The sequence below is a fragment of the Pelodiscus sinensis genome, chromosome 26 (genome assembly GCF_052426305.1).
Source record: "Pelodiscus sinensis isolate ZL-2025 chromosome 26, ASM5242630v1, whole genome shotgun sequence".
Taxonomy (NCBI): Eukaryota; Metazoa; Chordata; order Testudines; family Trionychidae; genus Pelodiscus; species Pelodiscus sinensis.
The window spans coordinates 11206344-11232399 of NC_143077.1; the positions used below are offsets into that span (position 1 = coordinate 11206344).

The 26056-nt window shown below is 52.6% G+C and overlaps 1 protein-coding gene across 1 annotated transcript in view; it reads right to left on the reverse strand.

Moving 5' to 3' along the window:
• EPHA10 (EPH receptor A10) overlaps window positions 1–26056 on the reverse strand; it is a 148680-nt gene that overhangs the window by 32133 nt on the left and 90491 nt on the right. The window contains exons 6-8 of the mRNA XM_075908666.2: window positions 13704–13828; window positions 6430–6592; window positions 3029–3137 (exon numbers count right to left, since the gene is read on the reverse strand). Of these exons, the coding sequence (XP_075764781.2) occupies window positions 3029–3137; window positions 6430–6592; window positions 13704–13828 (397 nt within the window). The remainder of the gene's footprint in view (window positions 1–3028; window positions 3138–6429; window positions 6593–13703; window positions 13829–26056) is intronic.

The following is a 26056-nucleotide window of genomic DNA, read 5'->3' on the forward strand; positions in this document are numbered from 1 at the left end:
CAACAGTGGCCCCAGAGGGAGGGAACACAACAGATAATCCTCACGTGATCCCTCCCCTGTCACCCATTTCCAGACACAGAGGGTAGGGACACCATTCCTAATAGCCATTGATGGACCTAACCTCCATGAATCTATCTAGCTCTTTTTTGAACCCTGTTAAAGTCCTAGTCTTCACCACATCCTCTGGCAAGGAGTTCCACAGGTTGACTGTGCACTGAGTGAAGAAAAACTTCCTTTCATTTGTTTTAAACCTGCTGCCTATTCATGTCATTTAGTGACCCCTCGTTCTTATATTGTACTGCCAGGGCCAAACAAACCTGCCCCTTTAGCCCCTTGGCTCTCTCTGTCCTGACCTCAGCAGGAGAGACTTGCTGAAGCAGGGACTGAATGTGGAGCTGCGGCTCCAGCTGTGGGAGTGGAAGAGCATAGGGGTGACTCTGCAGCCCAGCCCAGCAGCAAGTGACTGGGGGCAAGCCACGCAGAGTGGGCACAGGCGGATCTTGGGCGGGGGTGGCAGCCAGCAAGAGGCAGGTCGAATCCCAAGCAGCAGCAGCATCAAGACAAGTCCCGAAGTCCCGTCCCAGGGATGATGACGGAGCAGCATCTTCGGGTCCTTTCCAGTCCGCACTAAGTGCACCCCGGGCTCCATACGCCGGTCGTTGTGCCAGCTAGCCTGGCACATGGAGCCCTTTTGCCAGCTCAGTCCTGTGGCTCACTCAGATGGGCACATCCTGCGACAGGGCAGAGAAGCGCCTTTGCCCGCACACCTGTAATCTCAGCCTCCACTTGCTGTTTTAGTGAGGACGCGGGTCAAGCACCCTGGATGGACGGACTCTCCCCCGTGCAGCAAGCCACTAAGACATCAGGGTTTCAGGCATGATGCTATCAGTGCAACAGCCTGCTCCCACTGGGATCTGCAGGGACTCCTATTCGTACAGACATCTGCATCCCACAGGAACGCCCGGCACCAGCCGCAACCCCCCGCTGCCCATGGCAAAGCTGTTTCCGCCTGGGGCTGATGCTGCCCTGCCGGCGTCTCAGGCAGCCGGACCCCAGTGAGGACCGAGCAGGAGTCGGAGGCTTTGCCAGGCATCAGGTGGCCTCTGTCTCCGGGAGGTCCATTTGGTGAATAAACTGAAAGCACAGCCAATGCCATGCCCTGCGGCTCCTCCAGCAACTTCAAACTCCGCCCCCCCACCCGCCGATACCTGCCCCACGCCGGTGGGAGGGGCTTTACATCAGGAAGGGACTTCCCTCCAAAGTAGGGACCCCAGAGTCTTGCATCAGAGCCGCCTGCCCAGGCAACCCATGAATCAAGCCTTCCCGCCCTCCGAGCTGAACTGCGGCAGCCAGCGTGAGCCTGGCTCTTGGAGCCCAGCCATTCGGGAGCCCCCTTTGCTGCGGCAGCAAGGGGCCTGGGGTCGCCCAGGAGGTGCACTTCTTGGAAGCGAGCGAAGGGGCTGTTCCCACCCCTGGCCTGGCGTCACACAACACACGAGTCTGCACTTACAATGTTTTATTACCCTCTCCCTTTCAATTGCGCTCATTTGGGGCTCAATTTAATCTTTTAAGTTAAAAATTACAGCTCGTTACACGGAACCATCTGTCAGATGAAAGCAAACGCCGCTCCGAACCCTTTCCCTTGTGCCAGCAGCCCTGGCAGGAGGAACGGAGACCAGCGGGAGTGGCTCCGAAGATAGCACAATTATCCGCTTCGTGTACTTTCCCATGCAGTTTGGAACTCCAGCTGCCTGGGTCTCACCCAGCCGTACACGTCAGGGCAAGACCCAGCCAAATCGATACCCTGAGCTGTCGAAAAGCCCCGATTCAGCAGATTGCCAGAAACAGAGATTCTAAAAATGATAAACTAACTTTAAGGAATTTCTATCCTTGATTTACTAGCTGGAAAAGTGAAGCGCTTCACCCTGCGTGGAGGTGCCCCAATGGAGCCCACTGGCTACGCACGCCCTTCAGTGCCCAAACCACAGAGGGTGTAAGACAGCTGCAGTTCCAAGACTTAGCTGCGGACAGTAGCCGAGTCTGCAGAGACTCTTGCTGCTCTCTCTGAAGGTCCCCAGGGCTGGCCAGCACGGTGGGCACATTGAAAGCAATGCAGAGAATCCTGGGGGTTTAGTTGTTATCAACAACAGCACGCAAATTCTCTCAGATTTCGCCCTCCAGGTTCATTTTCCCAGTCACGTCATTAGATCGCTGGCTGCAGACCCAGCTCAGTTTCAGCTTCCCCCACTGTGCGTACCCGTAGCCCCTCTGACCTCAGTAAAATGACTCAGGCCACATCCACACTAGACATGGAAAGTCGGGTTAAGGTATGCAACTCCAGCTACATAAATTCCATAGCTGGAGTCGGCTTACCTTAAGTCGAGCTTGGCACCCTCTTCACAGAGGGAGGCCGACAAGCAAACACTCCCGTCAGCTTTCCCTTACTCCTTGCAACTGCCAAAAGTATCGGCGCCAACCAGAGCTGCCGTCCGTGTTCGACTTAGTGGGTCTTAACTAGACCCACTAAATCAAACACCAGAAGATTGATCTCCAGCATGGCAAAATCACAGCACAGCCTGGGCCATGTCAAACTCAGGACGGGTTTGACCGCTGGCCAGCCAGCTCCCAGGGGAGCTTGAATGCCACTCGCTGCTCCTGGCTGTGTGCACAGATCACACGGGAATGGCCAAAGCACTTTTCGGCTCCCAAGCCCTGTATCCCCACTGGGTGCCAGGCACAGATACTGACTAGTCCAAGCCTGGCACAGGAAGGTGAAGGCCACCCCTGTGCAGAGGTCCAGCTCTAAGCCTTGCGCAGGCCTCCTATGAGTGGCTTTGACCCTAAGGTCGTCACACATGCACTCCACAGGGCAGAACGTGGCTGCTACAGAGACGTGTCTTTTTCCCTTGCCCCGCAGGCCCCAGCTGCTTCATTAGGAGTAGCAACTGCAGCAAGCCAGCAAGCCGCCCCGGGAAACCCTTGGGTCTCTAACCCTGTGCACAACAGCAGAGGGGTCAAGGCTGCTCACCTCCTCCAGATCATCACGCCGATCACCATGGAAACCAGCACGATCAGCCCAGCGATGGCGACCACCACGATGATGACGACAGGGTTCTGCTCCCTCGACACCACCGTCACTGCACGGAGGGAAGCGGGAGAGAGGTTAGGCCTGGATTCCCTTCTGCACACAACTCCAGAGCCGCCTGCAGGGCCCTGGCTGGTGCTGCATCCCTTCCCCAACGGGTTCAGGGAATCTAGCGCCCAGGGCAGGGCCCTGGCAACATGTGCCCACACCTAGCGTGCCAGGGCACCAAGCTCCAGGGCACCTGACAGCACTTCCTGCATCACCGGCTGCTTAAACACTAGGGGCTCATCGTAAACGCAACCGGAGAAGGGAACAAAACTCTGGGTATTTCTAGGGCAAAACACCAGGATGAAAACCTGTCAGGCTTTTTCTGCATCATAAAGAACCAAGAAAGGGGACAAAGCAGGTCCCCTCTTACAGCCTCCGTTAGTAGGGTTGCCAGGTGTCCGGTATTGGACTGGACAGTCCGGTATTTGCAGCATGTGCCTGGTAAAAAAGACCCTGTTTTTCTCAGACGGAAGGCCACTTGGGACATTCTTCCCCACTGCGTTTCGTGCGGGGTTTGGGTTTTTTTTACTCAACAACTTTTGGTCCTTTTTTTGTTGTTGTTGCTCAACCAAAAAATGCAGGTGCATCACAGGGGCACCCAGGGGGACACGTAGCCCATGGGACATGCAGGAGTTTTCCAACGGGTCCATCGTCAGCTCATCTAGGGATCTGCCTCGCTTTATACCAGGCTGCAGAAAAAGCACTAGCGAAGTCAGCGCCAAGTACAATTTCAGGCGGACAAAATGAGAAAGTCAGCCACTGTTCAGTCTTATGGGGGAGGGGAACCTTTTTTGGGTCGGGGGCTGCTCACCCACAGCACAATCAATTGGGACACACACACACACACACACACAAAAGAAAAAAACCTCACACCCTCGCTGATGTGGCCCTCGACTGAGAAGTAGAAAGACACTCCCCACATTTTCCTCATGCACCAAAGCAGGGAAGCCCAGGTAGTAGATTTTGTGTGCTCCAGCCCCGCAGTGAAGTAGCAAGGGGGAGGGGGGAGGCTGGAGCACCAGTGTGGATTCCCCAATAATGCGGGGAAGCCTTAAGCCTCAGAGGCCAGTTCCAGGCATCCAGCCCCCAGGCCTTAGGTTCCCCACCCCTGTTGGCACATCCATATTTTTAATGTCTGATTTTGTAAGCAAGGAGATGAAACTCAGGGCGATGCAAAACCAACCAGCCTCCTCAACAGGGTGCAATAGGATGGAAAGGTTGAGAGCCCACTGCCCTAGACGGCAGTTTGCAGACGCCGCAACCTCGCCCTGCTGGCTGCCGCGCAGAAGAGATTTCCACCAGGATGCATTTTACATGCTAAGAAGCAACTTTCATGTTGATCCCTTGTTAGCAGCCCACAGACTGCCTGATGGCAGGCCAGGCCTGGGAGCAACAAGTCACCGTAGCTAGCGTCAAGGCAGCAAGGGGAGCTCAACATGCTGTTTTCGTAGGGCTGGATTTTTAACTCTTAATTTCACAAGGACAGCGGCGGCTTGTTTCCAAAGCACATGCCGCTGGACCGAAGCTGGAGGATTTGCGGCAGCTCGGTAAAGATGTAAACCCACTTGGGTGTCCAGTCATGCCATGCTCCCAGTCTCCGAGCTCGGCCCTTCCTCCTGCTAAGCCAGCTTGGGTTCCTCTAGCAAAGATGGAGAGAAACTTTCTCCTGGGGGCGCCGAGCTGTTTGGTATCATTATGTCTACAGTTCATGTGCTGAGGCTGCTCTGGTGCCAGAGCCAGCACAAGTGGAGGGGAAAACCAGCGTCAACAGAAGGGAGTAGAGGAACCTTTAGCTCTTAGCCGTGGTGGACTCATCCTTCTGTTGTTAGCTGGCACTAAGAAAATAGCCCTGTTTTGAGGGGAGACACACTACAGGTAGGACCTCCCTGGTCTGGCACCCATGGGGCCTGAGTGGTCCCAAACCACAGATTTTGCCAGATCAGGGCAAGTCAAGGCTCCCCTCCTGGCTGTTGGCCCTGCTGTCCCCACCCCTGATGGGGCTGTGCTCTCACTGAGCTAGGGGCTGTCTTCCATATCGCACGGGGGGCACCAGGCCCTGCTGTCTCTGTCCCTGGCTGTGCTCCCTGCTCTGACGGCTTGGCTGGGGCTGCATTCCCCACCACCAGCCCAGCCCCTGAAACTGGCCAGCCGGGGCTCTCTAATCCAGCCATACCCGTGGTCCTGCTGCAGCACGGATGTGGCCAGAGCAGAGAGTCATGGACCTGAGAGGTTTAATCTGTAGTTCGATACTTTCCTCTCTTGTGCTGGTTGAACAGAGCTCCGAGATAGCCCCATTCGAGAGGCCGTTTTCATTGGATTCAATCTGTTGGGAAAATGTCTCCGTGTGGTAAATGGAGGCAATTTAAAGCCCTGTTAAACACAATCTGCAGAAGTTCATACTGAGCCGGCTACCTACCGCTGTCCCCACCCTGCCGTGAGACAGTGAAATAAGATGTTCTTGACAACAGTTTGGAATGGAAACTGTAAAACATAAAGGCCGCAACAAAATCCAGTGAAGTTGATTCCACGAGTCAGCAATGTGACAGACACCCTAAATGCAGCTTGGAGCAGGCCCGACTGAGGTACAGCGACCAGCTCGGATCTGGACACGGATCGGGACCAGCTCTGCTTCCATGTGAATTGATCTGCAGGACCCTGGTTTGGTTTCCACAGGACGACAGTGCAATCAAACGCTCCCTTCAGTGGCATTCCACGAAGACAGCCCGGCTCAGAGGAATGAAAGACAGACAATGTGCCCGTCACAGTTCAGCTGGCCGTGACCAACTGTCATTCCCATCTGACAGTGGTGCGGCAGCCCCCGTGTAAGAGAACAGGGGGAGGGGGGATCTCTCCAGGTGTCGTCACAAAAACGCCACGTCACAACCGAGCATCCCCCTCGTCAGCCTCAGGAGAAGCCCCAGAGATGCTCAGCCAATTTCTCCCCTCCTACTGCCGAGGAGGCCGGACAGAAGCAGCATGGGGGCCCTTGTCCTTACTGCACTTACTCTGCGGACAGTCCAAGGGCATCAGCCTGCAAGGCTGTCAGGCCAGCAGCTCTCATTAGCACTGCATAAATCTCAGACACTGGAAAGAAACAGGCTCCTCGGAGTGAAGGAATAGGCACCCGCTCAACAGACGGGTTGGCGCCCTCCTTCGGGGACAGGCCCCCAACCAGAACAGCCTCTGCTGCTTAAGTCAGCTGAGTCGGCAGCACAAACCACAAGCCGAAGGGTTGCTCCCCCCCTCCCGTATGCTCGGTGTTCAACACGCACACCACCGGCCCGCCTAGCACTTACGTTCCCCCAAGGTTTCCACTTCGATGCCAGGACTGTAGTTTCCATAACCCTGGGCTGATGCCGTCCGGACTTGGAAGACGTAGAGCGTGCCAGGCCTGAGGTTACTGACTGTCACGGCTGTCGAGGTGGTTTTCACGGTCGAGTAACTTTGATCTCTTTGATCCTAGGAAATAAGGAAACAGGGGAGATTTAACTAGACTGACAGCTGTCCTCTAGCTGATCCGTGGAGCAGCTGTCGGTTGCAGTGCCCCTGGGCCCCAGCAGCCAAATGTTCAACCATCAGTGAAAATAAAACATTTTCGAGAGGCCTCATTAATAGAAATTACCCTGAAAAGTTACAAGGAGGGCAAATACAACACAGCTAGAACTAAGGGAGGCGACAGGCAAGCGTCCAGGGAAAAGGGTTTATAAAAGAGCTGCCCTCTCTCACTCGGGCCTTTAAATCTTCTTTCACACCTCCTTCCCCCAAGGAGAGTGCACGCCCAGCCCCCTCCCCTGCTACCCCCACGGAGGGTCTGAGCCCAGCGCTGCATAGAGGGTGTGACTAATATCAATAATCACCCTGCAGCAAAACTTGGCCCCCCCTGGATAGGGCTGAAAATAGACGGCTGAGCAGGCCTGGCACTGCAGCCAGCAAAGGGCGCTGGGTGCACAGACATACCGGCTCGCCCTCAGACACCAGCCAGCGCACTCCTGCCACCACCTCACTCCGCCTGAGTTACCCTCTCCAGAGGACAGGCCGCTGGGCAGGCTGTGACTGTACCCCAGGCAGCCCTGTCCGGCTACAGTCGGACGTTCAGAGATGCTGCAATGCGTGTTCCTAGGGGAAGTGTTGAATACAGTGCCAGAGCCCAGCGCATCCAGGGGACCAGGGTGTGCAACCGCATGGCCTGCAAGCAGGCCTGGGAAGTCACTGGCACGGCTGGACAAAGATGCCGGCGTCCCAAAGGGATATCGGAGGGCCAGACTGGAGGGACAATCTGGAAGGTGCTAAATGACCCCCAAATGCACCATGGCTGGCTGCGGGGGAGGGGGTTGCCTGAGGGCCAAGTCTTGTCATGCTGAGTACCTGGACATAGCGATGGGGGCTCTGAGGAATCAGGGGAAGGGGCAGGCTGAGCAGGAGCAGAGGCAGGTTAGCCAGACCTCTCTTTGTCCTCCTTTATCAGCCTCCCTTTATCCTCCTTCTGGAGCACAGAGGCCTTACCAGCTCAGACCGGCCAGCACGTGAGAATCTGCCATTGGGTTCCCTTCAAAGGGGTTGATTTAAACTAAACACGAGCTGCTGCCTGTCCCCAGGGGGGATGCTGCAAGCACTTCCAAGGAGAGGAGACGGGCCCTTCAGCCTCGGGTGAGAGGTGGCTGGGAGGGGGGAGGGGACTGAGCAGGTTCTCAGTGGAAGGCACCAACCTGGGGCCGTGCCCCCAGAGAGCTCTGGCTGCAGCTGGACCAGAACCCAGGAGACAGGCGAGCGTCTGGGGAAAAGGGGGTTATAAAAGAGCTGCCCTCTCTCACTCGTGTCTTTAAACCTTTCACACCTCCTTCCTCCCCAGGGAGCGTTCACGCCCAGCCCCCTTCCCTGCTACCTCCATGGAGGGTCTGAGCCCAGCGTAATAGGCAATAGGCAGAAAGCCAGGAGGAGGGGGGAGGTGTGCGGGACGGAGTGTAGACAGTGCCCAACAGAATCAGCCTCCCTGCAGAGCTGCTACGTACTCCCCTGCTCAGGAGGAGGCAGGTTTTGCCAGCTGAAACCTGATCACCTGCCCACCCAGGCCCCCAGGAGAGGGCCCTCTCAGCAAACGAAGGACAGCGCTGAAGGCTGGTGGGCTACAGAGACCTTGGTGACCCAGACCAGCCAGGCCTCTGGGCATCAGCTCACCATCCCCATGCGAGAATCTCCCCCCACTCCAGCTGGCCGGCAGCTGGCAGCCGGTGGGGATGGCTAGCACTAAGCTGTCCTCCCCATTGCGCAGACTAGAGCCAGGCACACAAGCCACCTTCCCTAGCAAGAAGACGGCGTTTCAAACTGCTCCAGCAGATGGCCCCACGGGGAATCTCTCAGCCACGGCACCAGCTACAGCAAAGACCCGTCCAGGTAGACACACCTTAGCTGGGCTGGACCGGAGCTGCTGCCCCTCTGCCCAGGCCGGAGGTCACGTCGCAAACTCCCGCATTCCCCTCCGCTGTGTGCCGCGAGCGCTGCTCTTTGGCCGGAGGGAAAGCCGCGGGGAGAGCTAATTGTTCTCATTATGGCTAATGAGAAGGCAGCACGCTGGGTGTTGGCAAACAGTCTGACTTGATTTCTTTATTACCAGACAGTGACATGAAAGGGAGACACTATTAAACCCACAGGCCCTTCCCCGGCAGGTTGGCGGGAAGCAGCCCTGCTGCAGAGCACAGAACAGCCTGGCATGCAAAGGGCAGAGCTCTTCTGGGGTGAAGGCTGCTCTTGGCAGCAGCAGGGGGCGGTCTCTCAAGCTGGCAGGCCCCTTCCCTAGGGAGCCCCGTCCCATCAATGTGAGCCAGCCACCCGGCTAGCTCCGGATTTCTGCCTTGATAGGACTCCGAGAGGCAGAGGGGGGTAGGCCCTGTCGAGCGGACGTCAGAGAGGGAGGCTGACGTTGCGTCTCTGTGTGGCAGTCCCGAATGGAGAAGCTGGGACGTGACTCTTCCCAAGGCACTAGGCCTCCAGAAGGGCAGGTCTGAGCGCTCCGCTGCATTCCTCGCTCTGAGGAGTCACCCAGTCTGGTCACTCGTACGGGAAGGAGCGTCTGCCAGAAACCACTCCAATCAGCTAGACAGTCGCAGCATCCCACAGAGGCTGGAACGAGGGGTGCTGCAGCTCCTGGCTTGAAGTGGTTTCCATCACAGCTAGCAGGGGGTTTCAAACGACGGGTCGCGACCCAGCACTGGGCGGTGGAATGTCGGGCGCTGGGTCTGGTTGCTGCAGGGGGCTCAGTAGGGGTGTTGAGGCAGCTCCCTGTCTGTCTTGGCCCCACAGACTGTGCAGCGCCTCAGAAGCAGTCAGCAGCAGGCCCAGCTCCTAGATGGGGGGGTGGAGAGAGCACACAGGGCTCCACATACTGCCCCTGCCCCGAGCGCTAGTTCCACACTCCCATGGGCTGGGAACCTGCTGCTGGCTGCTTCTGGGGCGCAGGATGGTCTGCAATGCCAGGAGAGGCAGGAAGCTGCCTTAGCCCCCCTGCTGCATTGCTGACCGGGAGTTGCTCGAGGTAAGCCCCTCCTGCCCTAGTCCTGACACCCCCCCCCCCCAAGCTGGAGCCCCCTCCTCTGCCCCAAATCTCCCTCCTCAGCCCCACCCCAGAGCCCACACTCCAGTCAAATTATGTTGGGTCGCCGGCAGCAATGATTTTTTTCAACTGGGTCACGAGAAAAGTAAGTTTGGGAATCACGGCTATGCAGGTTCCATGGCTCTCAGCACCTCTAGGACACAAACTGTTCCAACGCTTCTGTCCAGAGCCTGTGTCTTTCCTTGCCCTTGCCCGTTAGGTGTGTGTACTGCAGCCCGTCAATTATACTGGAGCAGCCTGGAGCAAGGACTGAGCTTAGGGGTTGTCTGTGAGGTGCCTCCTGTACTTTTGGGCTCTGTAAATCAAGTAATAGCAACAGGAGGTAGGAAGGTGAAAATAGAAGGATTTTCACTGCCTTGTTCACTATTCCAAGACAGGAGGAAGAGGAGTTCCCAAGCGTGAGTGAGATGTGGGAAAATATTAAAGCTGGGATATTAGATGATGATTATTAATAGATTTCTGCTGTTATGGGAAGTAACAATGACATTTTGGAACAAACTGCTTGGCAAACAGATTAGTCTCGTTTCACCCAAAGCTCATGTAGAAGTTATTTTAGGCCAGGGTTTACTGTGGTCTGTGGGTTCCAGAAATAATACAGATGTCAGAGGGTTAGCTGAGTTCAACCCTAGGTTAAATTATTTATTCTGAATAACTAACCTTAATAAACTGTTCAACCCCTACTTTCTAGCATGAATGTCACAGCCTGGATATAGCTCATTATATTTCTCTGGGTTCTGTATATGTTGTTGTGCAACATGCAGTTTATCTGAGATGGTTTTTTCCTCAGAGCCCTGTGCGTGGAGAATCGGGAAAAAACTGAGTTTAAATACAAGGATTTGGTACCAAGCCATTTTTTTGGAGTCAGCTCAAATATTGCTTTGTTTACAGAAGAGCAATTGCTAAACTATAGAGAAAAACACACCACGCAAGCTCACCTCTGCTCCAAGTCTCATGGTGCTAGTTCTTTTACTAAGAAATTAGTGGATTCGATTCCAACACCTGACCTCACAACAGTGTCCTTTCTTGGAAACTCTCAAATATTCAAGATCAAGTTATTATGATGATAGGGTTGCCAGATGGTTTCAGCAAAAATACCGGACACGCTTGACATTACATCATCTACATTACATCACATCATATATATAGTAGCCCAATGTCTGTGACTCTGTAATGCTGTAGCGTTACGTCTTGCTTCTGGGGGGCGCTGTTGCCTCCCGCCGTGGCGCTCGGCTGACTTCTGGGCCAGGGGAGCTTGTGCCGCTTGCTCCTCCGCGGTGGCCCGGCTGAGCGCTGCAGAACTCAGCCGAGCGCCACGGTGGGAGGGGAAGGGGGGCAGGGCGGTGACATACACAGTCCCACCCCCTCGCCGTGTACATCACTAGGTTTACCAGGTAGGATAAAAAAAAACCTGGACACACTTGATCGGGGGCGGGAGGAGGGAGGAACCGGCCAGGAGAGGAGCAGGGCTGGCTGGGAGGGGGGGAGAGCAGGAAGCAGAGCTCGGGGCGGGGGGTCAGAGGCAGCGTAGCTGGCCAGGGGAGAATGGGGGTGGGGTGGCCGGCGGTAAGCAAAGCTGGTCGGGTTGGGGGCAGCGAGGCTGACCATGGGAAATTGGGAGGAGGAACTGGCTGGTGGGGGGTGGGGAGAGGGAATCGGCCGGCGGGGAGCCAGACTCACCCGGGCACGTGCAAATCCCAGGGTGCTGCCCGCCCTGCTCATGGTCCCAGAGAAGCAAGTCCAGCGGTGGCTCCAGCACGCGCGGGAACAGCCCTCAGGAGCAGGGACAGAGCTTCCCCTGCTTCCCAGAGGCAACTAGAGGCTCCCAGTGCCGATCGCGCTCCGCCTCCCAGCCACTCCCCCCCCCACCAGGCTTTTGTCTAGCGCCCAGCCAGAGAACCAGAAAATACTGGACATTGCGAAAACCGGACTGTCCGGTAGAAAACTGGACACCTGGCAACCCTGCATGTCAACACCCCGCCCCCCCCTTTGATTCCCGCTGTGGCACTCAGCTGAGTTCTGTGCCACTCATCCGGGCCGTCGGGGGGAGCCCAAATGACCTCTTGCTCCGCTTGCTCCCCCACGGCAGCCCGGCTGAGTGGTGCAGAATTCAGCCGAGCACCACGGCGAGAGGTGAAGGGGGGCGGAGCAGTGACATGCGGTGTGACAGCAGCTCCAGGCCTTGCCCCCAGCCGTGAACATCACCACCTTGCCCCCCTTGCCGAGTTCCACGACGGGAGGCGAAGGGTGGCGGGGCGGTGAGGTACAAGCCCAAGGGGCGGGGCCTGGACGAGCGTGAATCCCTGACGGAGACAGAGGACAGCGGAGGAAGAGTGAGAGGCAGGAGGGGGAGAAGAGAAAGAGAGAGACAGAGAGAGGCAGGAGGCGGAGGAGAGCTGAGAGAGAGAGGAGGAGGCAGTAGGAGGAGGAGCGAGAGAGAGAGAGAGAGACGGAGCGAGAGACTGGAGGCTCAGGAGAGACCGACGTGGAGGAGAGACCTGAAAATCCCGTCTTATGACGAGCTAATTAGCTAGTCTTATTTAGAAAATTCCAGACATTTATATTTTCCTCAATTTGTTTCCCAAACAGAAAGCTCAAATACTGGACTGTCCAGTTCAAAACCAGACACCTGGCAACCCTATTTATGAATCCATTTCAAACTCCCTTGTTTCAAGGGAAAGAATTTCAGCACATCACTGCATGTTTTGCTTGGCAGTAAGAAATTTCCTACACAGCCATTCCCTTATTTTAAAATAATTTTGAAATAACCGACGGCTTATTCTGAAATCTGTAGTCCTCGTTCTATGAGGAATAACGCCTATTCGGAAATAGCTATTTCAAAATACGACGTATGTAGATGCTCCACTGCCGCTAATTTGAAATAGCCCCTCACCAGAGTCATTTTAAGTTGTTTCTCCCCACTGCCTCCTGGTGCTCTAAATTGAGATAGTACATCTACATTAGGGAAGCCTGCCTTGGACTAATTTTGAGGCTTCCCTGCAGTGTAGATGTGCTATTTTGGAATAACTAATAAGCTTATTTCGAAATAAGTGTACAGGGTAGACGTAACCCTAATGAGCAGCTGCTTACACCAACAGGGTAATGTACAGAATTATGCGATCAACTGCATTTAATTTGTCTTTGCACATAATCCCCAGCTCCCTGCCCAAACACGGCTACATATCCATTACTGGTTTTACTTCTGATATTCTTACACCTTCCAGCAGCTACCAAACAGTGGCCATTTCTTAATTTAAAAGACACTCACAAAACCGTTTGCTTCATTCTGCCTTCAGTGTGGAATTTCATTCACAAATCATTGCTCTAAAATCCAGGACTCTCCGTGTTAACTCACTGAAGTTTTAAGGTTCAGCATTTTGTGATTCATCAGTGCTAGAAATAGAAGCCTTCTCCTTTTGAGGTTCTGGAAATGCTCCTGATCCAAAGGGACTAAGCACTTACATCTTAGCTGGCTGCAAGCTCCCAAGTCTCACAATTCTAATGCACTTAAGAAAAAAGCTGTTATAAACCTCTAAAAATGGTTAGCTCGGCTCTTTCTCCCTGGAGTGCTGTATATTAGGACTCAAGTGCTGAGGCAACCTGGCTTCACAGGTGGAGACAGGAAAAAACAATTAAAATAAGCTCTAAATATAGCTCAAATCATTGAACGCGTGTACAACCAGACTGCATAATGGTGATTTGGGGAACGTGGAATTTGTAAGTAGGAGCATCCCAAACTCATGTCAGTGAAGCCTTCGCGATGATTTGCTCCACTCTCTCTCCTGCATTTTTCATTACTGAGGCGTTACAAAGCAAGTGGTTCATAGCAAATGTTGCAGGGGAGACATGCATTGGTAGCGACAACTCTCTGGATCACAAATCTGGTTGGCAAGCTGGGGAACCTCTAATTTGGAGGCTTTGGCAAGTCACTGAAAAGATGGGAGACAAGTCTCCAAATGGATCTACCTTTTCGTAGTACTTGATTTCGTACTCAGTGTTTCTGGCACTTGGGAAGCCCGGCTCCTGCCATGACAAGGAAATGCTCTTCTGTTCAATTTTATCGGTGCGGATGTCCGTGACACGAGCTGGCGCTGAAAAAGCAGAAAGAAGACACAAGCAGATCACTAAGACCATCGCCCCAGGAGGCTGGGCTGCCTGCCATTCACCCCAAAAACCAGCACCCCATTACAGAGCCTGAGCACACAGTCGTGCCAGGCGCACACAAGCCATGGTGTCTTCCATGCGCAGAGCTGTGGCAGGATCGGGTCCCGGAGGAACAGTTTTATCAGCCTGGTGACGGTGGCAAAATGCAAATGTGCCCCAGTTACAGATCACTCATGGATGCCTTTCAGAAATACCTTCGCTATCAGTATCACACAGGGCAGTCAGCTTTTGGGCAGACACAGGGTTTCTAGGACAAACCCTTTGTATCGCAGCCAGTTCTGGGCCTCCCACTACAGAAAGGATGTGGACACATTGGAGCGGGTCCAGCGGAGGGCAACCAAAATGATTAGGGGGCTGGAGCACATGACCTACGAGGAGAGGCTGAGGGATGTGGGCTTATTTAGTCTGCAAAAGAGAAGAGTGAGGGGGGATTTGATAGCAGCCTTCAACTACCCGAAGGGAGGTTCCAAAGAGGATGGAGAGAGGCTGTTCTCAGTAATGATGGACCGCAGAACAAGGAGCAATGTTGTCAAGTTACAGCGGGGGAGGTCTAGGTTGGATATTAGGAAAAACTATTTCCCTAGGAGGGTGGTGAAGCACTGGGATGGGTTCCCTAGGGAGGTGGTGGAATCTCCATCCCTAGAGGTTTTTAAGTCTTGGCTTGACAAAGCCTTGGCTGGGCTGGTTTAGCTGTGGTTAGTCCTGCTTTGGGCAGGGGGCTGGACTCAAAGACCTCCTGAGGTCTCTTCCAGTCGTAGGGCTCTATGAATCTACAATAGGTTTCACTCCACATTAGTCAGCATCTGCACAACACACACGCTGGGCACAGAACCGCGGTGGTTTTCTCTCTCTGCTCAGACGAGGGGCTAGAAGGGCAGAAAAAGAATCCGACTCTTCTGCCCTAAAACCAGGGTGTTGAGTGCAGCAAGAGCAGGAAGGCAAGAAGTGGCCCAAGGGCCAGATGCAGTTTGCCAGGGTTAGCCCCAGAGGGCAGCCTGCACTTTGTTTACCTGGGCGTCTGCAGGCACAGATGCTCGCAGGTCTTCTTCCTGGCTAACGGGAGCTGCAGGAAGTGGTGTCCTGATCCATGCTGCTTCCTGCACCTCCCATGGGCCAGGAACAGCCATCCTCAGTGGCCAATGGGAGCTGCGAGCAGCCATACCTGCAGATGCTGAGTTAAATAAAGCACCGGCAGCCTGCCAGGGACTAGCCCTGGTGAACCACACTCATAGGCTGCTACTTGCCCATCCCTGAGTAAGGGATGATGAAATAGGCAAAAATACATTGGAGGGTGGAAGGGGGGACCTGGGGTTGAATTTATAACCCCTTAATTGTTCCTTATTAATTTCATTGCTCTGTTTCATTTGGGTTAAAAGTTCCGAGATAGTCAGGGGCACCTGGCAAGCGGCGGAACGGTGAGCCTAACACAAGTCCAAAGGGTACCATTCCAATTGTTTAAACAGCTTTGTTGCAGCCAGAAATCTTTTGCATTAAAACAGAAGGGAACTGCTTCAACTTTTAGGCACCTGGTTTTCAACATGAAGACTACAATGCTCTGGGATCCTCTTTGCTGCCGTGTTTAATCGCTTTGTAGCTTAACCCAACGGGTCCGGTCAGTTAGTCCAGGCAATGCAAACAACCTGTTTGCTTAAAAAAGGACCTTGACAAATGTGAAGCTCAAGAACCCAGAGCCAGATTTCCCCCAATAGCACTAAGGAGGTCTCCAGCCAGCCGGTTTAGCTCTCTGGACTTGCACGAACTTCCATACTGGGACTGGGTCTCCTCCCAGCTCTGAGTCTTAGATCCAACATTACCTTCCCACTGTTGCTGTCACCAGGAATTCTGCAAGCGTATGGTAAGCCGGGTGTCGGAACAGCATTCGGAGTGCGGAGCTAGGAGGAGAATTTGGCCGGAGCCCATTGGGTTTAGTAAGCACCATTTTTTGCCAGCAGATAAATGTACTGGGTTGTTTAGTCATCTACAGTAGGGAGACCGAGTGGGGATTGGGTTAACAACACATACTCTTGCTACAGTCGGATCGTGTTCTACGTCTGTGTGGTCACAGGTGAAAATAACCCTCCTCTTTCTAGAGGACACTGGACTATCAGAAAACCACTCCACAAATGGCATTTTTCAGCACTGGAATGACACAGGGAACAGGGCAGTGCATCCAGGAACAAGGTGTATCCCAGAGTCACGAGCCCATATTCGCATATTCAAAAAAGATACCAAAAGCCCCTTTCCACAAACTCCTGAAAGTACTTTGTTTTGCTCAATCAGCGACGGGCAACCAAGGCTAGTGAGTGGGCCGCATGCGTGGCTCATCATCTCAGTGGGCTGCAAGATTGTTGTCATCAAGACGGTCTCCTGGGACAGGGCAGTTTTACCGATGGTGCTTGCGTAGCTAGAATTCATAGGGTGGGCCGACTGAGCTGTAGCAACAGGTGGATTGGATGCAGAGGGAGCACACGGCTCTCCCAAGGTTGGGTGCAATCAGTGCACACCTCCCTTCACAGGCCCTGGCTTTACACTTTAGTGATATCAGTAGGAAAAAACCGACGCAGATGGAAACAAGCGGAATCCGGCAACCCTGCGCGTGCGCAACAGTACACACAATGTCTCACGGGTCGCGCATAGAACCCCGATGGTGCTGCAGGTTGCCCTCCACTGCCCTAAATCCCTGTTCTGCAGTAGCCCCACCTACTTTGTGAGTTATTTTAGACCTTTTCCCTTTAAAATCTGGCCCACAAAACACAGACTGTAATTTAACTCGTCGTTCTGTTTCCTGGATGGGACTGTCCTGGCCAGAAGCTGGTTGTTAGAGATGGGATCTGAGCCCAAATCAGCAAGGCTGGATCTGCTGGGAGACCCAGGGCTCTTTTCCAAAAGGGTAGGCCTTGCAATCTCCCATGGACTGTATGGAGCATGGCTGCTACTGGATTTCCTGGAACCATCTGTGCTAGCAGTATGTCCTGGGGAGATGCACCCTATCCTGTGGGGTGACAGACAGGGCTATGTTACTGCCAGGGGGGCGCAGGCAAGAGCAGGTGCCTTGCCATTAACCAAGATCAGCAACGACCTGGCTTTTGAGATTCATGAAGAATGCTCCAGTCTTTTGGGAAACAAGCATAAAACTCACCAATGCCCGGACCATCAGCAGCTACAGGTTACTGCCAACCTTAGAACAAACTCTCTGGCAAGCTGCCAGCTACATCCGTCCGCATCTCTTCCCTGCAAGCCTTTTGCTGAGATACGGAGGGATGCTTTGAGAATGTAGAGTAGATGAAGGAGACCAGAGTTCAGCTGTTTACTGCCCTATTAGCCTCCTGTTGTACTGTTAATGGGCAGTAACTGGCCCCCTGGGCAGACAGTTGGAATGCTTCAGACTCCATGAGAAGTAGAACTAAATACCCAGGCTCCTGTTAGTCAGATTTTGCTAGCGGACGAAATCTGAGCTGAATCCGAGGTCAGGCCCCTCCAGTCTGTCACATAATGAAGAGAAATCAAACCTCTGCCTGGACATAGCTCGGCATAGTGTGGCCCGGCATTCACTGCACGTTGGACACAGGGCGAGGGTTTAACACGCAGACAGCTTCTCTCCAGACATCACCCCGGAGCACAGAACTACTCCTCCAGTGAGGTGAAAGACAGGCTTGGTGTGTAGCCAGATAGTCCCATGTGACAATCAGACTTAGGCTGTGTCTACACTGGGAAGGTTTGGGGACAAAAGTGCTATCGACGTGCAAAAGTGAAAACCAGCCAAACCAGTTTTTCTGCCTCCCACTGTCGACATTTCATGGCCACATTGCTAGCTCCCTGAGACAGACAGAGCAAAGCATTGTGGGTAAGCATCCCACAGTGCAGTGTGGTGGGAAGCCAGAGCTGATCCCTGTGCTTCTTGGGATTCCTTCGCAGCTGAGCTCTGTGAGCTCTCCGTGCTGAGGAATGTTAAAGCAGCACATCAGTCTCTTCAGCCCACCCCCTGAAGCAGTCTGCCTGCTGCTGTGTTCCTAATGCAGGGCAGAGCATTGCAATGATTTGTTCTTTGTTTGCTCCCCAAATAGAGCAGCTCACTCAGCTGTCAGACACTTCCTGGAGCTTTGAAAGGGGAAAAGCACATGCCTGCAGGGCAGCAGAAATCACAGAACACTGAGCAGAGCCAACAGGGCAGGCATTGCGGGATACTGGTGGAAGCCAGTTCTCTCCACAAAACAAACTAACAGAGCCCACGCAGGCTCTTTGTTGACCATAAAGGGAGGGGAAAAGACAACAAATCTCTTGCAGGGCTGCAAGTTTTTTGTCATCAAAACTGGATGGTTTCCCCCCGAGAATAGTTGCATTGTAGGGCTCCCTCTGTTTTGTCAACAAAAGGCAATTTTTGGTGACAAAAATGTGCCAGTGTAGAAAAGGCCTAAGTGAAAATAAAGATAATCTCATGTAAATTGTGGCCACTTGATTATTGCACAGGTTCAGAGGAAAGCCAAGACCCTGTACACTGGTTGGCTGTCGCTCCAAAGAGCAGAGTATTGAATTCACTTTAAAAAAGGAGCCAGCAACAGGAGTGCCAATCAGTCAGGTAAGCCTATATCAGGCTCTAGCAGAAACCATTGGCAGGGCAAAAAAGAGACTTTCCTTTCACCAGGGTCAGTGCGCGGTTCAACACCCCTTCCAAGGAGGAGAGAGAGGCAGGCCTCCAGTGGTAGCTAGAACTGTCTCAGCCCGTGGGAACACAGAGCCAGTTGGAATTCATCTGCTTGGGTGTGCCTAATTCAGGTTTAAAAGGAACAAAACCAAGAAGGGAATAAAAACTGTGGGTTTGTTTCAAACTCAGGTTCCGTCTAGACTACATGGCTCCGTCGATGGAGCCATGTAAAATAGTTTATTCGGCATAGTCAAAGAAGCGGGGATTTAAATAATCCCCGCTTCATTAAAATAAAAATGGCCGCCACGCTGTGCCGACTATCAGCTGATCCGGCACAGCGCGGCAGTCTAGATGTGGCGCGGTCATCAAGGGAAGCCTTTGTTGACCGCTCCGGTATGCCTCATGAAACAAGGTTTACCGGAGCGGTCGACAAAGGCTTCCCTTGTCAACCGTGCCGTGTCTAGACTGCCACACTGTGCCGGATCAGCTCATCGTCGGCACAGCGCGACGGCCATTTTTATTTTAATGAAATGGGGATTATTTAAATCCCCGCTTCTTTGACTATGCTGAATAAACTATTTTACATGGCTCCGTCGACAGAGCCATAGAGTCTAGACATAGCCTCAGTGTCGCAAGATGAAACGCGAGTTGATGAGATGGCTGACAGGTAACGAAATCCCGCAGCTCAGGGTTCCAAAACCAAGTGCCCACTCTTCCTCCCACATTGCTGTTAGTTCTCCTCCCACGCTCCTGGTAACCCACCTGGGAGCCAAAGCAAATGGATCTGTGTGGCACTGAGACCAGCTGGTAAGTGTGAGCAGCCAACCTGTGCTATCGTTGGGCGCACAGCCTTTGCCACCAGTGCCCGAGACAGGGAGGAGGGAAGGAGTTGCCCGCCTCCCCTTGCTGCTCCCAACACCTGCTAGTGGGACACAGGCTGATCTATCAGAGCATCACAGGGTCAGAGAAGGGCCACCCATGGGGCGCACACGTCCAACTCTCCTCCCCACTGATGCATATTTTGCTGATCTACAAGGAACAAGGAATGGGCTGATTGGGCTGGAGAAGCCCAGGAGATGCCAATCACTTTGCTGAATAATTCAGCAGCAGAAATTTGTCTCTAGCAGACTGGACACAAACGTCCACTGAGGCCCCCAGTTTAATGAGAAACCCCAACTCTCTCCTGCAGTTGACCCTGCCAGTTAAGGCCTGTCCCGTCTCTCTCTAGAGGCAACACATCGACTGCTTGGACAGAAGAGTCAAAACATGTCCTGCCCTTGGCATGTTTCTCCTGCCCTGCTACCACAGGTGGTGGGTGAAGTTAGGGCTGGGGGAGGCAAGGCCCCAGCCCTGCCCCTTCTGCCCAGACCCTGCTCCCATGGGAGCCAAGGCTGCCCCTCCCTCCGCCCCAGGAGAACCACAGGAAGGGTGGGAGTCCTATGGCTCAGGAGCACAGGGAGGGCAGAGGGCGCATGGCCCCAGCCTCTCTGATGAGGATGGAGGGTGTGCGGCTCAAGCTACCCCTGTCCTGGAGCAGGTGCTCGGGGGCAGTAATGATCCACCTCCAATATGCCTACAGTTAGCCTTCTGGGGGCGGAGTGTGGTAGGGCCAGGTTGGCCGCCCCTGCCTGCTAGAACGTCTCATTTGCAATTCACTGCAGCTGGTTGGGCTGCTAAGGCCTCCTGCCTTTCTCTAGCCACTGGCTGTTCAGTCTGAGGTCTGGGTCCTGGGAGTGACTGAGACGTATGAGGGCCAGAGCATCACATTTCAGCCCTTCGAGCTGCAAAGGCCAGAGCAGGGAAGAGAGTTAACCACGGACAGATCCATTCTCTGCAAGGAGCATCTTTGAGGAACTTTGGGTCGGCTGGTGGCTGATTCTCAACACATTCCCCACTGGGGACATTGCTTGCACCTGCCCCCTTTCTTACGAGGCTGAAACAGAATCAGGGACCCTGTTCCTTTTTCCTCACCGTCAGTGCCTCCTCCCACTCCCACGACTGACAGGGAGTAGGGGCTGGGGGCAAGTCAGAAAGAGATGTAAAAGGGGCCCCTCTTTTAATGGATTCTGTCTTCCCAGGTTGGTTTGCAGGGATGCAGGGTCAGTTTGGGCTCCCCCGTTTATATCCTACCAATTCCTAATCATTAAAACCCGGCATTTTTTCTTAAAAATCAGAGCAAGAGTCTCTCAAAGTCTCTCCGTTAGCCGGCCCCAGGGTCGGCAGTGCTGAGCCGACAGCCTGACAGGAACCTCACTGAGGAAAAGCTGCATGGGGGAACGAGCTAGTTCAGCGGTGGGCAGCCTGCAGGCCAAATGCGGCTCATCGGGGTTCTGTGTGAGTCCCACGAGACAGTCTGTTTTGTGGCCCATGCGCAGGGTTGCCAGATTCTGCTGGTTTCTGCCCCCATCAGCTTTTTCCTACCAGTATCACTAAAGTGACACGCACGTAAAACCAGGGCATGTGAAGGGAGGTGCATGCCGATTGCACAGGGTCGTGTGCATCTCGCATGTTCCCTCTGCAGCCAATCAAAGCACTGCTACGGCTCAATCCACGCACCCTGCGAATGTTGGGGACGCAAGCGCAGGTAGTAAAAATGCCTTATCCTGGGAGATCATCTCGCAGCCCGCTGAGACAAAGGAGGCCACCGTGCAGCCTAGTCACAAGCCTAGGTTGCCCATCACTTAGTTCTTTGTTGTTTTCTCTCTCCCCCAGATGTTGGAAGCTTGCTAGAGCCTGGCCCTCCTACAGGGAATGGCGAGTGCGGGGGCGGGGGGAAGGGGAGGAATAAGTCCCTGCAAAGTAAACTTTAAGTAGCTGTGAAATGATGTATTTATTACGGAGCTCATTAATCTCTGCTGAGAAAAGTCCTGCTGATAAATTATTTATATCAACAGGCTCCTGGTCCTTTCAGTCTCTAATGAAAACAGCTGTCACAGGCCAGAGCAGCTCAACACCCACCACCAGCTGCAGCAAGCCCAGCCATGCATACACGTGTGCACACACACCACACACACACACACACACACACACACACACACACACACACACACTGCACAGGTCACTTGCCATTTACTTCCAATCTGACTCCATGTCAGCATTTGACATTTTAAGAACTAATTCTCCAAGTAAATACGGTAGCTCCGGGCACTGACCTTTCTGAGGATACTGAATTATCCATATGTAAGGAGGGTCGAGCAAATTTACAGCACCTCACAGCACTTTTGTTGCCAAACCTTCCCCATATAGACACAACCTAAGGGATGAGGGTGGAGGAGAGAAACTTTTGTTGCTGCAAAGAGAGTCTTTGAACGGGGGGGGGGGGGCAAAGATTTTAGGACAGATGATGACATAGATAATACACTTATAAAGTTGGCAGATGATACCAAACTGGGAGGGGTTGTAAATGCTTTGGAGGACAGGGTCATAATTCAAAATGATCTGGACAAACTGGAGAAATGGTCTGAGGTAAATAGGATGAAGTTTAATGCACGCCCCTCACTTCACATGCCCTGGCTTGACGTGGGTGTCATTTTAGTAATCTCAATAGGAAAACAACTCTGTGGACAAAAGCCATTGCAATCTCTCAACCCTGCGCGTGCGCAACAGTAAACAAAAGGTCTCGTGGGTCACACATAGACCCCCAATGGGCCGCATGCAACCGGCCGCAGGCTGCCCACCGCTGATCTAAGGGACTATTTCAGTGTTAAACGGCACATTAACCTTTAGTCACAGGACAGAGTCTTCTTGTGCTTTGTAAGAAGTCAAGTTTTGTTGGCTTCTGGAGACTGGAACTCTTTGACCTTCACTGTTGTTCTCATAACTTATCCAGGGGGCCGAGGGCCTGGCCTTTTTATCTTTGCAAACATCCCAATAAAGACAGATTCTCTGTGTATTGAACTTTAGGATTTATTCTTAGCCGTGACCAACAAAATCAACAGGGTCTTCTCCTCCCCTCAGGCTAGGAAAAGTCATATTGCCTTTGTTAACAACTACAGCCACCCACACAATTCCACCTCTGCACTGCCTCTAATCAATGATGCGGCTAATGAACCCTATTCATTGCTAATCATAGGGGGTTTTTTCTGGCAACTCAGTGATCTTTTGCAAACCAGCGCAAGGAGTTTCTTTGTTCGTGTCATATGCTAGATACCAGCTAAAAAGTAAAGCCACGGCTGCATTGAAAAGGGATTAAAAATCATACGGCTATTGAGTAACTCATGTTGTGACTAAAGTGTTTCTTATTAATATTTGAACCCCCCAGCATTGCCTCTGTTCTGAAAAGCAAACATTAAATTATTCACCATTCTGCCTGATTTAATAAACTCCAGCTCATTGTGTGTGGCTTTGTTCCTCTTAATTCACAAACACACCAGCAGAAAAGGCATCAAAATAGGAATGCTCACTACAGCCTTCTGCTGAGAAAACTGCACCTGGAATATGGTTTCTCGCAGATGTCTAGAGGTGCCCTAAATTCATGGGGAAGGCTCCCTGCCTCCTGTCTGCCCAAGGGGCCAATCCATTCCCAAGAGAGTTCAGAGAGGGAAGTAGCAAAGACATTCAGAAGTGATCCACAAGAAATCAGAACTATCCCTGGGGCTTCGGTCTCCTCTTTGTGCAAGGGCAACTCTTTTGTGGTGTTCCTGGGAGTTCACTGTGGAGTGGAAACAGAGGCTCAGAAAGGAGAGACTAAGGCAGGAGTTCACAATAAGCGGCCCACAGCCAGGACCCGGTTTGATAGGGTAGACCCCAGCAGGCGGATGGGCGCTCTGTTTACCTGTGTGTCTGCTGCTTTCTGCTCTTGTTGGCCATGGAATGCCATTGCTGGCCAATCAGAGCTGCAGGAAATGGCGTGAACCAAGACACTGCTTCCTGAAGCTCCCATTGGCTGAGGACTGTGATCCATGGCCAATGGGAGATGCAAGCAGCGGGTAAATAAAGCATCTGATGGCCCACCGGCCTGCAGGCACTTAATACTCACTCCTGGAACAGGGAGACAAAGAGAGAGGCAAACTAGTCCGTGTCCCAGGGAAAGAGCCATGTGGATGGCTGCCTTGCAGAAGAAAGACCTTTGGGATCTCTCTTCCAAGTTCCCTAAGTCATCTTTATTTGGAGAGAGAATCTTTCAGTTTCCAGCTCAGCTGCCTCCCATAGCCACCCTGTGTCCTTTAATTCTGCAATAATTTAGCATCTTCCCCTGAAAACTGTGGGCATCATGCAATTCCCCCAGGAGCAGGGAAATATCCGGTGTTTTATTCTGCGTGGAACAAAGATCTAACGCAAACAACAGCAAGAGGAACACACTTGCAAAGGCTTGGAGTGTGATGTGAGGCCGATGCAGCCAGAGACTGCCCAGGGCAACCCCATGGAAGCAGAAAATGAAACCAGTTAGGAGCACGACATCTAAAATGTTGCTCTTCTAAAGGCTCTCATGCATCATGTCAACACACTCGGGGTCTGTCTACGCTTGCACTGGATCAACAAAACTTTTGTCATTCGTGGGTGCTTAACCCACCCTGCAAACACCAAAGTGTTGTGGTGGCAAGCAAAAGTGTGATTGTCGACAGCAGCGCTCTCCTGCCAACAAAGCGAAACCCCCTCGCAGGGAGTGGAAGTATTTTGTCGGCAAAAGTGTGGACATACAGCTGATGTTTAGTGACAAGGCAGTGTTAACACCGCCTTGTCACTACAAGCTGCCTAGCATAGACATAAAGAGCCCATCGCTAACATGACAGCTGTGGGAGAAAGCTACTCCTCCTGAGGCTGTGTAATTTATAATTCAAGAATTCCAGTGGGGGGAAGGGGAGATAGCTTAAATGGGGCAATAAAAGAGATTCCCTCCTCTTCTCGCTCCTTCCCTCCATGATATTTATCATTAGGAACTCAGTGAGACATTGGGAGAGGCTGAAACAGCCTAACTGGCTAACATGCCAGGCATTCTGAAACGGAAAAAATTCAGACTCAGGAGGGTTCTGTTTTTCTGAGTCATGTGAGTTTAGGGGATCTCTATCTATACTGCAATTAGACACCTGTGATGGGCCCATGGCAGCTGACTGGGGCTCAGGGTGCCGGACTGTCAAATGGCAGGTAGACTAGCCATCTTGGCTAGCGATTGGGCCTCGCGAGCGACCCTCCTTCATGTCAGTGAGGCCACAAGGTTGTTGTAACCAAGATGGTCTCCCAAGAGGGGGCAGTTTTGCTACCGGTTGAACCATCGCAACGCTGTGATCGGATGCAGAGGGAGCACACGGCTCTCCCAGGCAATGTGGTGTAGAGTCAGCACACGCCTTGTACCTCATGGGGCCTGGCTTCACCTGTGTGTTACTTTAGAAATTCCAGTAGGAAAAAAACTAGTGGAATCCGGCAACTTCGCACATGGGCAATGGTAACAAAACGTCTCCTAGAACCCCAATGGGCCACGTTTGGCCCATAGGCCATAAGTTGCCCGCCATTGGTGTAGACATTTGGTTGGGGCTCATGCTGGAATCTGGCCTCTGGGACTCTCTCTACTTACAAAGCCCCAGACATCTAACCCACAATTGTACAGCCCCGTCGCCCAACTCAGCTAACACGGACCAGCCGTGGGCATTTCAGTGTAGACACACACGAATTCATTTCAAACCTACCCGCTCATGTGCGGCAATTCCTGGGCCAAAGACAGGTAACAGACCTCCGTCCTTAATCTGCTTTTTGCCTAGGTACAGAACACCGTTGCTTAGCTACTGCAGCCCCAGACTGAAGTTCTCGGAACAGCTGTCTGGCAAAGCAGAGCTTTACGGATACACATTTAACAGGCGTCCCAATTGGGGGGGATTTTGGTTTAATGTGACATGAGCCATCATGTTATTAGAGAACTTCAGCAAGTCGTTCCTGAAAATTCTACCCAGTTGGTAACAATATCAAAAATCCTGGTACTCCAAGGAGGGATTTTTAAAATGTAAGGCTGTGTCTAGACTGGCAAGTTTTTCCACAAAATCAGATGATTTTGCGGAAAAACTTGCCAGCTGTCTACACTGGCCGCTTGAATTTCCGGAAAAGCACTGACAATCTCCTGTAAAATCATCAGTACTTTTCCGGAAATACTATGCTGCTCCCATTCGGGCAAAAGTCTTTTTCCAAAAGACTTTTGTGCAAAAGAGCCAGTGTAGACAGCATAGTTCTGTTTTCCACAAAAAAGTCCCAATTGCGAAAATGGAGATCGGGGCTTTTTTGTGGAAAACCGCATCTAGATTGGCCAAAAGTGCTTTTGCGGAAAAGCATCCTGCCAATCTAGATGCGATTTTTCCGAAAATGCTTTTAACGGAAAACTTTTCCGTTAAAAGCATTTTCAGAAAATCATGCCAGTCTAGACGTAGCCTCAAAGTGTATGAACGGTTATTGCTGTAATTAGATGGGAACTTCCCAGAAGGAAAATGAATGGCATTTGAAGGTACCTGTGAATTTAAGAATTCTGAATATGTAATTTAATGACTAAGGAACTGAGAGGGACTCTCCAAGAAATCTTTAGATCTGATTT